Source organism: Neophocaena asiaeorientalis, unplaced genomic scaffold (genome assembly GCF_003031525.2).
Source record: "Neophocaena asiaeorientalis asiaeorientalis breed wild unplaced genomic scaffold, Neophocaena_asiaeorientalis_V1.1 scaffold614, whole genome shotgun sequence".
Lineage (NCBI taxonomy): Eukaryota > Metazoa > Chordata > Mammalia > Artiodactyla > Phocoenidae > Neophocaena > Neophocaena asiaeorientalis.
The window spans coordinates 278,952-294,312 of record NW_020172990.1 but is presented as its reverse complement, the minus strand read 5'-3'; the positions used below and the strand labels follow the sequence as shown (position 1 = coordinate 294,312).

At 44.9% G+C, this 15,361-nt stretch overlaps 1 protein-coding gene across 1 annotated transcript in view; it reads left to right on the top strand.

Annotated features, from left to right (window-relative positions):
* CACNG7 (calcium voltage-gated channel auxiliary subunit gamma 7) overlaps nt 1-14,379 on the top strand; it is a 15,456-nt gene extending 1,077 nt beyond the window's left edge. Inside the window, exons 3-5 of the mRNA XM_024742235.1 lie at nt 278-418; nt 13,622-13,767; nt 14,122-14,379. Coding sequence (XP_024598003.1) covers nt 278-418; nt 13,622-13,767; nt 14,122-14,379 — 545 coding nt within the window. The remainder of the gene's footprint in view (nt 1-277; nt 419-13,621; nt 13,768-14,121) is intronic.
* The last annotated feature ends 982 nt before the right edge of the window (nt 14,380-15,361 follow it).

Below are 15,361 nucleotides of genomic sequence, written 5' to 3'. Positions count from 1 at the left end.
CAGAGTGGTTGGGGAAGGAGGAGGGGCCAGGTTGAAGGGGTGGGGCCTGGGAAGTGGGTGGAGTCAATAGGCAAGGGGTGGGGTCAAACCAAAGGAGGTGTGGCCTGTGTGAAGGGGTGGGGCCAGCAGTGGAAGTTTCAGAAAGGGGAGGAACCACTTAAAAGAGCGGGGTCAGGGCTGGGAGGTGCGGGGTGGAAGTGGAGAGGTAGGAGAATGGGGAGGTGTCCTCCTGGAGAGTCCCCCCTCACCCCTGTCTTTCTTCTTACCCCTCCCCCAGAGACAGTGCGCACAGCCACCCCCTTCCCCATGGTCAGTCTCTTCCTCGTGTTCACCGCCTTCGTCATCAGCAACATCGGCCACATCCGCCCACAGAGGACCATTCTGGCCTTCGTTTCTGGCATCTTCTTCATCCTATCGGGTAAGCCCAAGGAAAAGACTTAAAGGCCGTGGGACTATTTTAGGTTCCAGGAACCTGGGGTTCCTCTTCCAGTAGGAAAGCCACTTCCTTGCTGTGTAATCCTGGAGGAGTTGCAGAACCTCTCTGAGCCCCACTTCCCTCCTCTGTGAAATGGAGCTAGCCGCCAAATCACAGCGAATGCCTGTTGGGTGCTAATTAGGTGCCAGGCTCTGTTCTGATACTCACAACAACCCTGTGAGGTAAATGCTATTAATAGCCCCATTTTACAGATATGGAAACAAACACTCAGAGGAATGAAGTCATTTGCTCAGGGCCATACAACCAGTGAGAGGCAGAGATGGGATTCAAACTCACGCATTTCGCCTCCAGAGGCTGTATTTTTAACCACTCCTGATATTTGAGCAATTAGCAGATTACGAGGCTCTTTACGTCCTGTACATCATTTTACTTGAACATTTTTCAACCAGAAAAGTTGAAAGAACCCTGTGCCCACCACTTACAGTCGGCCATTACCACACCACAGATTTGCTCTATCCTGTATCTGTCCATCTGCCTCTCTACCCATCCGTCAGTCTATCTTATTATCATTTTAAATGCATTTCCAAGCGAGTTGCAGGCATCAGTACACTTTGCCCTAAATTCTTCACCATGTGTGTCATTAGCTAGAGTTCAACGTTTGTTTATAGTTCTTGTTTCTTTTGAGATTCAGGGTTCTTTTGCATGAGTGATCTCATAACCTTCTCATAACATGTCTGCCCGGGAGTTATTATTAGCACTCATTTGATAAAATGGGGATACCGAGGCCTGCAATTGTGCAGGGAGTTGCCTAAGATACCAACCTAATGCTGGCTCCCCAGGGACCCAAGTGTCCTGAGCTCCAGGGTAGAGCTGTTTCTGAAGTGCTGCCCTCCTCCGAATTTCAGCTCAGTCCAGTCCAATTTGGTCCAACTCAGCTCAGGTCAGCCCAGATTGCCTCAGCTCTGACACACTTAACTCCATCAATCTGGCCCAACTAACCCCAATCTATTCTGACTCATTTCTTCAGTTCAATTCGAATTAATTCAACGTGATTTAATTAAACCCCATTCGTGCCCTTTTAATTCAGTTGATACTTTATGAACAAACCCCGCTGTCGGTCTCGTTTCCATTCTGTCCCTTTGGGCCCGCATTCGGCTGCCTCTTTTGAGTTGGCTCTGCAAATAGTTGAAGACAGATCTTCAAATATCCTCTCCCCCAGTCTCCTCCTTTTTCCTCACCCAGCTTTCTCCAGGCTAAACCTCCCCCGTGTTTCCAACCTAACCTGACGAGACCTTTTCCCAGGGAAACCAGGGTGCAACCTCTGTGCAAATTTGAATCACAGCGTGTAGAGCCAGACACAGAGCTAAAATAAGACACGTAGAATATCTCCATCCCAGAGTGTCAGATGGAAAAATAGTGGCCTAGAGAGACAGAAAGTGGGGCAAGGGTAAGGAGCATGGGAACATTTATTCAACCCACCTGAAACATTAGAAGAAGGAAAATCCCGTTGTTCGTGTTTCACAGAAGTTGAAACAAAAGAGGTGACGTAGCTGGTAAATGGCAGCGCTGGCATTAGAACCGAGGATATTCTCTTCCCCAAAGCCACGCTCGTGGACCTGATTTGCATCAGGACCTGACTTCCCAAGGTCAAGCTGAGGATCAATGGTGCCGTCAGGGCTGGAAGTCAGGCCTCTGATGTAATAATAGAGTAATGGGCGGGAATTGAACCCCACTTCCTGAACTTCATTTCATAGACTATGACCTATGCACCCCACCCAAAGTATCCAGTTGTGTGCCTTACAGGTTGTAGGGGGTAGTGGCTGAAGGCACCTGCTCCTGTAACCTAGAAAGACCTGGGTTAAAATCCTACCACTTACTCGGTGTGTGAGTTACAGCCTTCCTTTCTGGAGCTGTTGAGAGGACCAGTCTTGTTCAGGGGTCAGCAAACTTTTTGCTCAGGGCAAAATGGAGTAAATATTTCAGGCTTTGTGAGCAACCAGAGGGGAAGCAATGGGCCTGGCTGTGTTCCAATCATCCTATTTATGGACCCTGAAATTTGAATTCAGTGTAATTTTCATGGGTTATGAAATATTCTTCTTCTTTTGTTTTTTTCCCCCCACCATTAAAAAAAATGTAAAAACCACACTTAGCTCGCAAACCATACAAAGACAGGCAGCAGGACAAATAGTAGTTTTCTGACCCCTGCTCTAGATCACGGACGTGAAGGGCCAACCCAGTGCCTGGTCTATAGCAGTAAGTATTCAACACGTGGTAATTTTAAATAAATACATACACATATACATTCATAAATAGCTGTAGTAGCAACAACAACCGTGATAATAAGTACTTTATCGAGTGCCATGGTTTGGGGAAGTTCTAAGTGCTTTGTGCAAATTAAGTTATTTCTTTTTCTTCCCCTCATAAGGCAGATGCTATCATTATTCCCATCTTCCACTTGAGGAAACAGAAACACTCAGAAGTTGCTCCATAGTGGAAGAAGGATTCCAACCCAGACTTTCACCCTGGCACTCTGCTGCCCTACCACAGTTTAAAATCCTAAAGACAAAAAAAAAAAAAAAAAAAATCCTAAAGACAAAGGAGATTAAAAGAGAGGAAAGGGGGACTTCCCTGGTGGTCAGTGGTTAAGACTCTGCAGTTCCACTGCAGAGGGCACGGGTTCGATCCCTGGTCTGGGAAGCAAGATCCTGCACATGCTCCGTGATGGGGCCCAAAAAAAGGGGAAAGAATGGAAATAGTACCAACAATATCTTAGATCTTGGAATGGAATGATCTAGTCCAACCACCTCGTGCTCCCCATGAGGAAACTGAGACTTAGAAAGAGACGAGAGTTGCCCGAGGTCGGGTAAATGGTGAAGTTGGCATTCAATTTTGGAGAAAGTGGTGAGAGGGCTGGGGCAGGAAAGGGATAGGGTCACACCGGGACGTTAAAGATCCCTCAGGGACTTGTGTTTGGAATGCACTAGAAGGAAAGAGACTGGAATTGGGCAAACAGAGGAGGAGGCTTATGCATTGGTCCGGGCAATAGCAGATAAGGTTTGAGCTGGGAGGGGGTGTGGAAGGATAAAGGTGACTGGATGGCTTTGAGAGAGAGGGATATTGACAGAAGAATCAATAGAACCAGATGACTGACTGGATATGGTTGGTGAGAGAAGGGGAGGAGGCCGGAGTGACATTGATTTTCTTTTTCCAGGTCATAAGAGGCATGCTTCCCATGCATGGCTCGTATTAACCCCTGATCCTCAATCATGCTCTATGCATCTGCTCATTCATTCATTCACTCATCAAACATTTGCAGAGACATCTTACATGCCACGCCCTGTGCTGGGCGCTGGTGACATACTGAATCTTTTTTTTAATGTGGTGAGAGTCACATAATATAAAACATACTATTTTAACCCTATTTAACTGTGCAGTTCAGTGGCACTAAGTGCATTCTCATTGTTGTGTAGCTCTCACCATCATCCATCTCCCAAAATTTTCACCTTCCTAAACTGAAACTCTGTCCCCATTAAACACTAACTCTCCATTCCCCCTCCCCAACCCCTGCCTGGCCCCTGGCATCAACCAATGTACTTTCTGACTCTATGAATTTGACTATCCTGGGTACCTCGTATAAGTGGAATCAAACAGTAGTTGTCTGCACCTACTGTATATTGGAATGCATGGCAGTCTGCAGGCAGTCAGCCACAAAACAGCTCCCAGCTACATGTGCGTCAGTGCTTGTCACACAACACTTAAATCCCTTTAATGGATTTCCATTGCACTCAGAATACATCCCAACTCCTCGTGCTGGCTTACAAGGTCTTCCATGATTTGGCCACTGTTCAGACCTCTGGCCTCGTTACCTAACTCACTAACACTCTCTCCATTGCTTGTAACTTCAGCTTCACTGGCCTCAGTCTATTCCTCAAAAATGATCATCTCAACCTCACTTCCATGTTCGGAAGTCTCTTCCCCCTAATTCTCAAAGACTCCAACTTTCCCTCTTCAGAGTTTCTTTCTCTGACAGTGGTACCCCATGTTGCTTTGCCCCCGCTATACGATCCATCACATTCCCTATTTTATATTTGTTTCATAGCACTTATTGCTATTGTCATCTTCTTCATTTTCTGTCTCCTTCTACTGGGATGTAAACTCCAAAAGGCAGGGACATGCTCTTGCTTGTATCTTCAGAGCCTAGATGAGTTGCTGGCACAAAGTCCACGATGAAATATTTGTAGAAGGGTTGTATGATAAAGACAGCTCAGGGCATTCTGGGAAAAGCGAAGATGCATTAAGCTGACACAATAAGGTGGTGGGAAGGGTGGGAACGACCACAGCTTCAGGAGCAGGTGACATCTAAGTTGACGATGCAGAAAGGGCGAGGGGAAGTTTTTCACGTGAAGAGAGAAAAGTGCCTTGTACAGGGATGGAATTCACAGCGTGTGTTAAGACCCTAGAAAGCAGCTAAGACAAGTAGCCAGCTGTGTAGCTCTCCGTGGTCCTGAAACTCTTTGTTCTAAAGCAGCTTGTGCCTATTCAGCTTGGAATGTAGGTGATTCTTGCCTACTGTGCTCTAAGTATTCTGAAGCAGATGTAGCGGAGGGGGGAGGGAGAGAGTTGGATTACAGAGCAGGGAAGGGGGAAGGGAGAGAGAAAAAGGGAGAAGGAGAAAAAAGGGAAAAGAACGTTATTTTTTAGAGAACCAGAGCCACTGTAAAATGACCAGGAAGGAGAAAGAATGACAAGAATAACTTACCTTTTGACGTTATTTTTAGATAACTTTCAATTACTAAAAACAACAACGAGGGTGAAAAACAACCACAAAAAGCTCTTTCTCTGTTTCTTTTTTTTTTTTTTTTTTCTTCTCTTTGGAAATATTTGTTTCCTTCTCATCAACCCTGCTCCTGACTCTCTGTATGGAGAATGTTTATTATTTACACCTGAAATGTGAAACATGGGACTTGAGGTGAGGCAGGAGTGGTTAGCAGGTATGGGCTTTAGAAAGAACCAGTATCTAAAACAGGGGGATACAGATTTGTAGGCAGTGGGACAGGCATAGGGAATAAGCCTTAGCTGGGTCAGAGGACTTGGGGATGCAAAAAGGGGTTTAGATTTTGAGAGATTCAGGAAGTAAAACAGACATTACTTGATGATGGACCATCCTTGGATGGGGGACTGGGAATCAAGGTATTGTTTCTTTCTTTCTTTTTTTTTTTTTTTTAAAAGATTTTTAAGTATTGTTCCTTTCCTTTTTTTTTTTTTTTTTTTTTTTTAGGGTTTTTTTAAGGATCCCGTTTAGAGTCACGCATTGCCTTTATTTTATTTTATTTTATTTATTTTTGGCCATGCCGCATGGCTTGTGGGCTCTTAATTCTCGGACTAGGGATTGAGCCTGGGTCCCTGGCAGCGAAAGCACCTTCTCCTAACCATTGGACCGCTAGGGAATTCCCTAGGTATCCTTTTCCTATAAACCTGCTCATCTTTCAAGACCTATAGCAGATGCCTTCACCATGTGACACTTCATGGGCCCCCTCTTCTTGAACATCAAAATTATGGAATACCAGAAGTTGAAAGTGCTGTGGAAGTTCAGCAAAGGCTAATTCTTAAAGGGGACAGAGGAATGGGGATTTAGAGTGGATTTAAAAGGGAAAAGCAGCTAACGAGCTAGAAGTTCCAGGTGCATGGCAAGTATATTCATCCATTCAACTAGGATTTATTATCTGCTGGATCTTGCGCCAGATGCTAGGAATGCGGTAGGAAACAAGGTAGACTAGTTTCAAGCATCCTAGAGGAAGTGGAGGAGATTCATGACTGAAAAACTACAAATAGATAGAAAATATAATGTTAGGTAGTGATAAGCGCAACAAAGATAAATAAAACAGTTAAGGGGAAGGAGATTGATGGGAACGTCATTATTTAATCTGACCTCAATCACTCCAAATTCTTAATGAAAACTCTGAAATCTGTAGGCTAGTACAGTGAACACTGGTACTTCTTCCACCTAGATCCACATAGATACTTGCATTTTGCTGAAGTTGTGCTATATTCTGTCTCTCTCTTTACACACAGTTTGGTGTTTGTTTGTTTGTTTGTTTCTGGCTTTACCGTCTGAAAGTAAGTCGCAGGCATCATGGTCGTTCATCTCTAACCATTTTAATATGCATCTCTTAAGAGTAACGACATTTTCTACATAACTACAACAAATTTTACAATAATTCCATAATATAATTCATTCCGTTTTCAAACTGTCCCAGTTGTTCTAAGAATGCCTTTTATAGCTTTTCCCCCAGAACCAGGATTCAGTCTGTTGATACGTAGCATTTAGTTAATTCTCTTTTGGTCTAGAATAGTTCCCATACTATATTTTTTTACAACACTGACTTTTAAAATATATTTCATTATAAAAATATACAAAGGATAGTATAATTTGCCATGTACCCTTCACTCAGTTTCAACAATTATCAACATATGGTGAATCTTTTTTTAGTCATACTGCCATACCTCCCTTCTGTACTTCACTACATGATTTTAAAGTTGGTCTCAAACATTAAATCGTTTTATCCACAAATATTTCAGTATATCTCTGAGAAATTAGTACTTTGTTATTTAACTAGCCACAGTGCCACTGTCATGCCCAAACAATTAAGAAGAGCTGCTTAATATAAATTAATATCTAGTTAGTGTTCAACTTCCCCACTTGTCTCATAAATGCCTTTTTTTTTTTACCATTAGTTTCTTGCAGATCAGGATCCAAATTCCACTTGTGCATTTAGTTGATAGACCTCTGAAGCCTCTTTTAATCTGTAACAGTCCTTCTCCTTCTGTTTTTTTCCTTGCCATTTATTTGTTGAAGAAATCTAGTCATTTGTCTCATAGAATTCGCACACTGTAGATCTTTCTAATTGTGTTTTTGTGATTTAACATGCTCATCCGTCCTGTGTTTTCCTGTAAGACTGTAGATCAGATCCAGGTTTGATGTTTTTTGAGGGGGTGGTGGTGATAAAATGCTTCATAGATAGGTGGTGCTATTATGTCCTACTGTATTGCATCAGGAGACCTAATACTATCTGGTTGTGTCGCTTTTCGAGATGTTAAGATCAGACACTTGCTTAAGTATTACAACTTTGCTCATACCATTGTCATTTTGAAATCTGCAGGACAGGGTGTCTTGTAGAACACCCCACATCCCACATTTATTTGTTTCCTGTGGCATCCTTTGATTTGTTCCTCTTTCTTTGTATTTTCTGTAGCCTGGAAGTTATGTCCAGGGTAGAGACTTGATTAGATTCTGGTTAAATATGTTTGGCAAGATTTAGAGGTGGTGCCATGTTCTTTATAGCCCATCATTTCAGGTAGCAAATAATGTCAAGTTGTTCCTACCAGTAGTGGAGCAAAGTTTGAACCCTTGGTAAAGGGGGTGATCATTAGAGCTCTCCGTTGAAAAGGTACGTTTTTCTCTTTACAACGAATAAGTCATTTGCAGGGTAACATTTTGGCACCTTGGGGGAAAAACCCTGTTTGGGGATGTCCATTTTATTCAAAATGTGTTGCTTTGGAAAAATTTTAAACATACAGAAAAGTTGCAAGAGTTATATTCTTCACTGGGACCAATTTATAACATTTTCCACATTTGTATTTCTGTTTCTTTGTATCTTATGTGTATATATCTATATATGTATATATTATGTAATTTATATTATATTATATTATTATATAACCACCTGAACATAAATTGCAAACACTTCCCTCTTAAATACGTCAGCAATTATGTCCTAAGCACAAGTGCGTTTTCTTTCCTAACCACAGTACAATCATCAAATTCAGGAAGTTTAACACTTATACAGTATTACAGCTGATACGCAGTTCATATTCAAATCTCACCAGTTGTCTCCACACTGCCTTTTATAGTCAGTTTTTCCCCTGATTCAGGATCCAGTTCTGTTTTTCCTTGCTGTGTCTCTTTCGCCTCCTTTCATCTTTTATATAGTTCCTGTACCTTTAAAAAAAAATCTTTCATGTTGATGTTTTTTTGAAGAATGCAGCCAGTGTTTTGTAGAACACCCCACAGTTTCCACAGGAGTGGATCCATGTTACAAATTACCAGTAGGGACACTACATAAACGAAGTAGTGTCACGATCACATCAGGAGGTCGGGGTGTCCGTTTGCCCCATTATTGGTGATGTTAGCTTTGGTTTCTTGGTTCAGATGGTATCTGTCAGGTTCCTTTATGATAAAGGAAGTTTTCAAAAATCTCTTTGTAATTAATAGATATTCCATGGGGAGATTCTGTCATACAGTGACTTAATGTCCACTGTCGACGATGCTTGCCTAAATCCTAATATTACTACAAGGGTTGCAAAATGGTGTTTTCTTAACTCTGTTGTTCTATCTACATGGATGTCACCGAAAAGAAGAATTTGTTTCTTTATGTTTTTGCGGTACATGGGCCTCTCACCGTTGTGGCCTCTCCCGTTGCAGACCACAGGCTCCGGACGTGGAGGCTCAGCGGCCATGGCTCATGGGCCCAGCCGCTCTGCGGCATGTGGGATCCTCCCGGACGGGGGCACGAACCCGCGCTCCCTGCATTGGCAGGGGGACTCTCAACCCCCCCCCCCCCCCGGGAGCCCCGTTTTTTTTTTTTTTTTTTTTTTTTTGGCCACGTGGCTTGTGGGATTCTAGCTCCCAGACCAGGGATTGAACCTGGCCCCCTCAGCAGTGAAAGTGTGGAGTCTTAACCACTGGACTGCCAAGGAATTCCCCAATTTTCTCTTTTCTTTTATTATTTATTTCCTTAAAGAATATATCAGTATGGATTCACATTTTTTAAAAATTCAGTGTATTGTATGTCATTACTTTTAGTATTCATTTTGATGTTCAGATTGTCCCCAGTTGGGCTATCAGGAACCTCCTTCAAATGAGTTCCTTGTGTCCTTTTTTGACGTGTCTCCAACATTTTTTTTTTGAGTACTTCCTTATTTTGTGGTACCAGTACACCTTTACTGCCCCTGCCTCAGGCTTCAAATGAGCTGTTTCTTCCTAGCTCCTGATGTAGTGGGGGTGATAGTAGAGACCAAAATCTGGGTGCTAGGTGTGCTCATCGCTGCTGGGGTGTCACTGCTCCTAGGATATTTCAGGATACGAGCTGGGAAATTACATATATTTGTAAAACAGGAGTTTATACTGACACCATAAGGGTCTTTCTTGACTTACCCCATTCTGATTTGTATCTTCCTTCTTTCAGAATGAGATCTCCACCTCCCCAAAACATCAGTATACTTGCACATTTGCTCAACCCTACTATTCACACAGAATAACTTAAGTACTGCTACCCCTACACCACTCCCAATAAAAATTTACTAAATACGGTTCAGGATTTCTTCACAGACCTTTTTGTCTTTAAACTGAGATATATATTCAAAGTACTTTGTCCAAAAGTTACTTGGATTACTACTTTCCCCCCTCCTGTGGTTGTATTATTCATCTGATATAAATTAGCTTCATTTATTTTTGTTTGTATTCAATTTGTTGTTTTCCCCATCCTTGTTTTTTTTTTTTTTTAAATAAATTTATTTATTTTATTCCTGGCTGCGTTGGGTCTTCGTTGCTGCGCGTAGGCTTTCTCTAGTTGCAGCAAGTGGGGGCTACTCTCTGTTGCGATGCACAGGCTTCTCATTGTGGTGGCTTCTCCTGTTGCGGAGCACGGGCTCTAGGCAAGCAGGCTCAGTGTTTGTGGCGCACGGGCTTAGTTGCTCTGTGGCATGTGGGATCTTCCCGGACCAGGGCTCGAACCCGTGTCCCCTGCATTGGCAGGCAGATTCTCAACCACTGCACCACCAGGGAAGCCCCAGATCCTTGTTGATTTTATCTTTTGAATATATAAAATATTAGCATAATTCCAAAGGTCAAAATTATGCAAAAATATATACTCAGAGGAGTGCCACTTCCTTCCCATCTCTTCCTTCCTATTCTCACCTACCTAAAGTAATCAACTTCATGTTTGTTTCCCCTCCTATGTCTCTTTTTGTAAAAATAAGCAGATGCATATATGTATTTTATGTACCTTTTTATGTACCTTTTATGTACCTTTTATGTACCTCCTATGTCTCTTTTTGTAAAAATAAGCAGATGCATATATGTATTTTATGTACCTTTTTTGGGCTTAAAAGCTAACATTCTGTATAGTCTTTTTAAATAATTAGTGTTGTGGTCTGGAACTATCACTGAACTGCATATCTGTTCCTAGAGATCTTCCTCATCGTCCTTTCATAGTGGCACAGTACTCTGTTATGTGATGGTTTATAGTTTATTCCATTAATCTTCTATGTAAGGGCATCTAGGTCATTTTTAATATTTTGCAATTATGAATAATGCTGCAGTGAATTAACTTGTACATACGTGCTTTCATATTGTTGGACAGGTATCTTCAGGGTCAATTTCTAGAAGTGGGATTGCTGGGTTAAAGGATAAATATATGTGTGGTATTGTTAGACGTGGCCAAACTCCCCTCCATAGAGGTTGCACCATTCATTTTGCATCCCCACCAGCAATATATAAGAGCTTCCATTTCCCCGCCTCACAAAGAGTATGTTGTGAAGCTTTTTAACTTTTGACGATCTGATGGATGAGAAATGGTATGTCCTCATCGTTTTCACCTGCATTTCTCTAATTCTGAGTGAAGGGGCAATTTTTTAAAACAAGGAGATCACAGAAGTCCTTTCTAAAGAGGTGACAAGGAATAAGAGATCTAAATGAAGTGACAGATACCAGGGATTAGGATGCCGTGCTTCCACTGCAGGGGGAGCAAGTTCTATCCCTAGTTGCGGAACTAAGATCTCACATGCCATGCGGCCAAAATAATAATAATAATAATAATAATAAATGAAGTGACAGAGACATGTGGAAATCTGGGGGAAGAGCATTTCAGTTCAAGGGAACAGGGAGAGCAAAGGCCCTGAGGCAGAAATGAGCTTGTGTTCAAGCAAGAGTGGGACCTAAGTAGCAGGTGCAAGGAGAAATGGCTAGAGATGAGTTTGGCAGGTGACTCTGTAGGCATTGCAGTCCAGGGGTCAGGTACACGTTCCTGTAAAATGCCGGATAACAAATATTTTCAGCTTTACTGGCCATACAGCCTCTGCCGCAGCTACTCAGTTTTGCCGGTACAGCCATAGGCTAAATGTAAACAAATGGGCGTGGCTGTGTCCCAACAAAAGTTTATTTATGGACCCTGAAATTATAAATTCATATGCTTTTTAAATTGAGACATTATAATTCGCATAACATAAAGTTCATATATTCAGCAGTTTTAGTATATTCACACGGTTGTGCAACCATCTCCATGACCTAATTTTACCACATTTTCATCACCCCAAAGAGAAACCTCACTCCCTTTAATAGCTAATCATAATCCCCCCTCCACCCCATCCCCTGGCAACCACTAACCCACTTTCTATCTCTATGGATTTGCCTGTTTTGGACATTTCATATAAATGGAACCATACAATATGTGGTCTTATGCATCTAGCTTCTTTCACTTAGCACATTTTCTAGGTTCATCCATGTGGTAGTATAAATGCGTACTTCATTCCTTTCTTTGGCTGAATAATATTCCTTTATATGGCTATACCACATTTTGTTTATCCATTCAGTTGATAGACATTTGGGTTGTTTCCACTTTTTGGCTATTATGAATAATGCCGCTGCAAACATTCATGCGCAAGTTTTTGTGTGAGCATATGTTTCCAGTTCTCTTGGGTAAATACCTAGGAGTGGAATCGCTGGGTCATATGGTAATTCTATCTTTAACACTTTGAGGAACTGCCAAATGGAATTCATATACTTTTTACGTGCCACAAAATATTCTTCTTTTGATTTTTTCAACCATTTAATTATATAAAAGCCATTCTTAGCTAGTAGGCCATACAAAAACAGGAGGTGGGCTGGATTTAGCCCTGGGCGGTCATTGTGTTTGCTAACCTCTTTTGTAGGCAGTGGAAGGAATTTAGATTTATTCTGGGTGCGATGGGCACACAGATGTTTATTTGTAGGATTCTAGGGGAAGATGCTGTGAGGATTACTTGGATTAATTTGGGGGGAGGGATTTTATAGCCTCTTTAAGCCACCCTACGTATGGCTATCGCTCTGCATGGCTACTGTTTAAAAGAAAGTTCAGCTTGAAGAAGTGATAGTTGCCTCTTAAAATTTTTCAAATCAGACCTCTCCTCTCCACCTTCTCCATGTGCCTCTATTTCCTCCGCTGTAAGTGGAGATAAAAATGGTACCAGTTTGAAAGTGTTGTGAGGTTTGAATGAGTTAGTGCATATATAACACTGAGAATGGTGCGTAGCTTAGAGCAAGACCTGTATAAGCAGTTGCTATTATTATTATTGATGTTGTTGTTGTTGCTATTATGATTTATACAGCTTCAGCTCAGCTTCATCCTCCTTCCCTTGGAATATCACAATATCCAGTTTCTCCCTTCCAGTCTCTTCCCAGAACCAATCAGCCCCAAAAGGATCTCCTAACACTTCGATCTGGCCTTGTCCTTCCTCTGCTTCAGACCATCCATGGCTCCCTAGTGCCCTTGGCATTGATGCCAAATTCCTCAGCCTGGCATTCGAGCCTCATCATGGCAATGCCCCTGCCCCCTTCTCTGGCCTCATTTCTTGTGGCTGTGGTTCATGTTTTAGCTACGTGGAGGGATCAGTTCATTGTTCCCCCTCCAACTCTTTGCCCATGCTTTTCCCTCTGCCCTGCCTGGAGTGCTATAATGGTAAACCCTAATTCTTCCCTGGGCCTCATCCTTTAGGACTTCGACAAAGTCATGCTTCCAGGAAGCTTTCCTTGGCTCCCCCCACCCTTGCCCCAGGTGGGCTTGGTGCCTCTTCTGGACCCACAGAGCTCTGTGCTACTGTTTTCTTTATGACAGTACATGTCAGTACATGACAGTACATGTCACCATGGATGTGACTGTTGATCAGTGTTCATGTTTGCCTGTATTTATCTCTGGGCTCCCTGCACCCAGCCGAGGCCCAGCACACAAGGAACTTCAACGGATGGAATTTAGTCCTCCAGGGTAGAGCAGGGAGGAGAGGGGAGAGGATGGCGGTGAGATGCAGGAGGCCTGGGGCTGGGGAAAGGGGTCCACTGCTAATGGGCCAAGGGCACCCCTCTGCTCCCCGCAGGCCTCTCCTTGGTGGTGGGCTTGGTTCTTTACATTTCCAGCATCAACGACGAGGTCATGAACAGGCCCAGCAGCTCTGAGCAGTATTTCCACTATCGCTACGGGTGGTCTTTTGCCTTCGCAGCTTCCTCCTTCCTACTCAAAGAGGTGATGTCTGTGGGGCCCAGACTCTAGAGTTTTGAATGGGGGGGGATTGGGGGGGGAGGGCGTGATTCCTGGGTCCAGGAGGAAGAGGAGGCTGTGGGTGTAAACTCTGAATTAAAAGGAGGTGGTGGCTGAGGTCCTAACCCCTGGGTCCTGGAGGAGGAGGGTCTGGGAGCTCCAACTCCTGGGATCCTGGGGAGGAGGTGACTGGGGCTCTACTTCCTGGGTTCTGGGAAAGGAGGAAGCTGGAGGCCTGGAATCTTGGGTCCTGGGAGAGGAGGGACTGGGGGTCTTGAGTTTTGGGGTCAGAGGGAGCCCGGGGCCAGCCTCTGCGACTCTGACCCTTTCTTGCCACAGGGAGCTGGCGTGATGTCCGTGTACTTGTTCACCAAGCGCTACGCGGAGGAGGAGATGTACCGTCCGCACCCGGCCTTCTACCGCCCGCGTCTCAGCGACTGCTCCGACTACTCGGGCCAGTTTCTGCAGCCCGAGGCGTGGCGCCGCGGCCGCAGTCCCTCCGACATCTCTAGCGACGTATCCATCCAGATGACGCAGAACTACCCTCCAGCCATCAAGTACCCGGACCACCTGCACATCTCCACCTCGCCCTGCTGAGGCCCCGCCCCCGGGGGGCCCCCCTTCCTCCTCTTCCTCCTCTTCCTCCTACTCCTCATGGGTCTCCCCACAACGCAGCTGCCCCTCAAGTCCTCGGGACTCCTCGTCTCACCCGCAGGACGCTGCGCACGCGTTAGCCCCGCCCTCTTCCCAGTGGCCCCGCCCCGTCACCATAACCCCTCCCTCTTTCCTGACCGCTCCACTTCATTGGTCCCTGACACCTCCTTCTAGATGACCCTTTTCCTTAGGCCACTCCCCTCCCGGCCTAGTACCGCCTCCCAGGTTCCTCTGCTCCTTGGGCAGAGCGGCCGAGCGCGCCCACCTCCGCGAGCCATCCCCCGGCCTTCCGTCTCGCTGCAGGGGCTCTGGGCAGGAGAGTAGGTTCCAGCTGCCGCCAGAAATGCCAAGCATCCTCTTCTGCTCTCTGCCCTGGCTTCTCTCTTTCCCGGCCCAGTCTCACCTCCGGACTTTCGTGGTCCTCGGGTGTAGTGCGGCCGGGGTGGGGCTGAAGGCCGCAGGTATGGTGTCCCCTCCCTCACTTCCCCACCCACGGGAGACCCCATTCTTTCTCACCTGCTGGACGCTTCTCGGCCTTTTGAAGGTTACCGGCCTTTTCGAGGGCTCTCTCTAACGGCTTTTCTTACTCTCTCAGCTGACCTTGGCTTCTTTTCCTTCCTCTGTCTCCCGGCCTCCTCTTCACCCGCTCATCCCAAGCCCGTCGGTGCATCCAGCCCCACATACCACGCGACAAGAATGGAGACCCTAGGGTGGAGGGAATTCCTCCACGCCATTTCCACGCCTGTGCCCGCCTCTTCCCCCTCGAGGCCCCGTCGGGGGAGGGAGAGGCAGTAGCGGGGGTCGACGCCCCCCAAACCTCGAAGTCTTCCATTTTCTGGCCCTCCCCCTCATTGAAGTCCCCCTTCCCATCTCAGACCCCCAACTCTGGCCTCTTTCAAGGGTCCGTCCTCCCCCTTGGACAGAT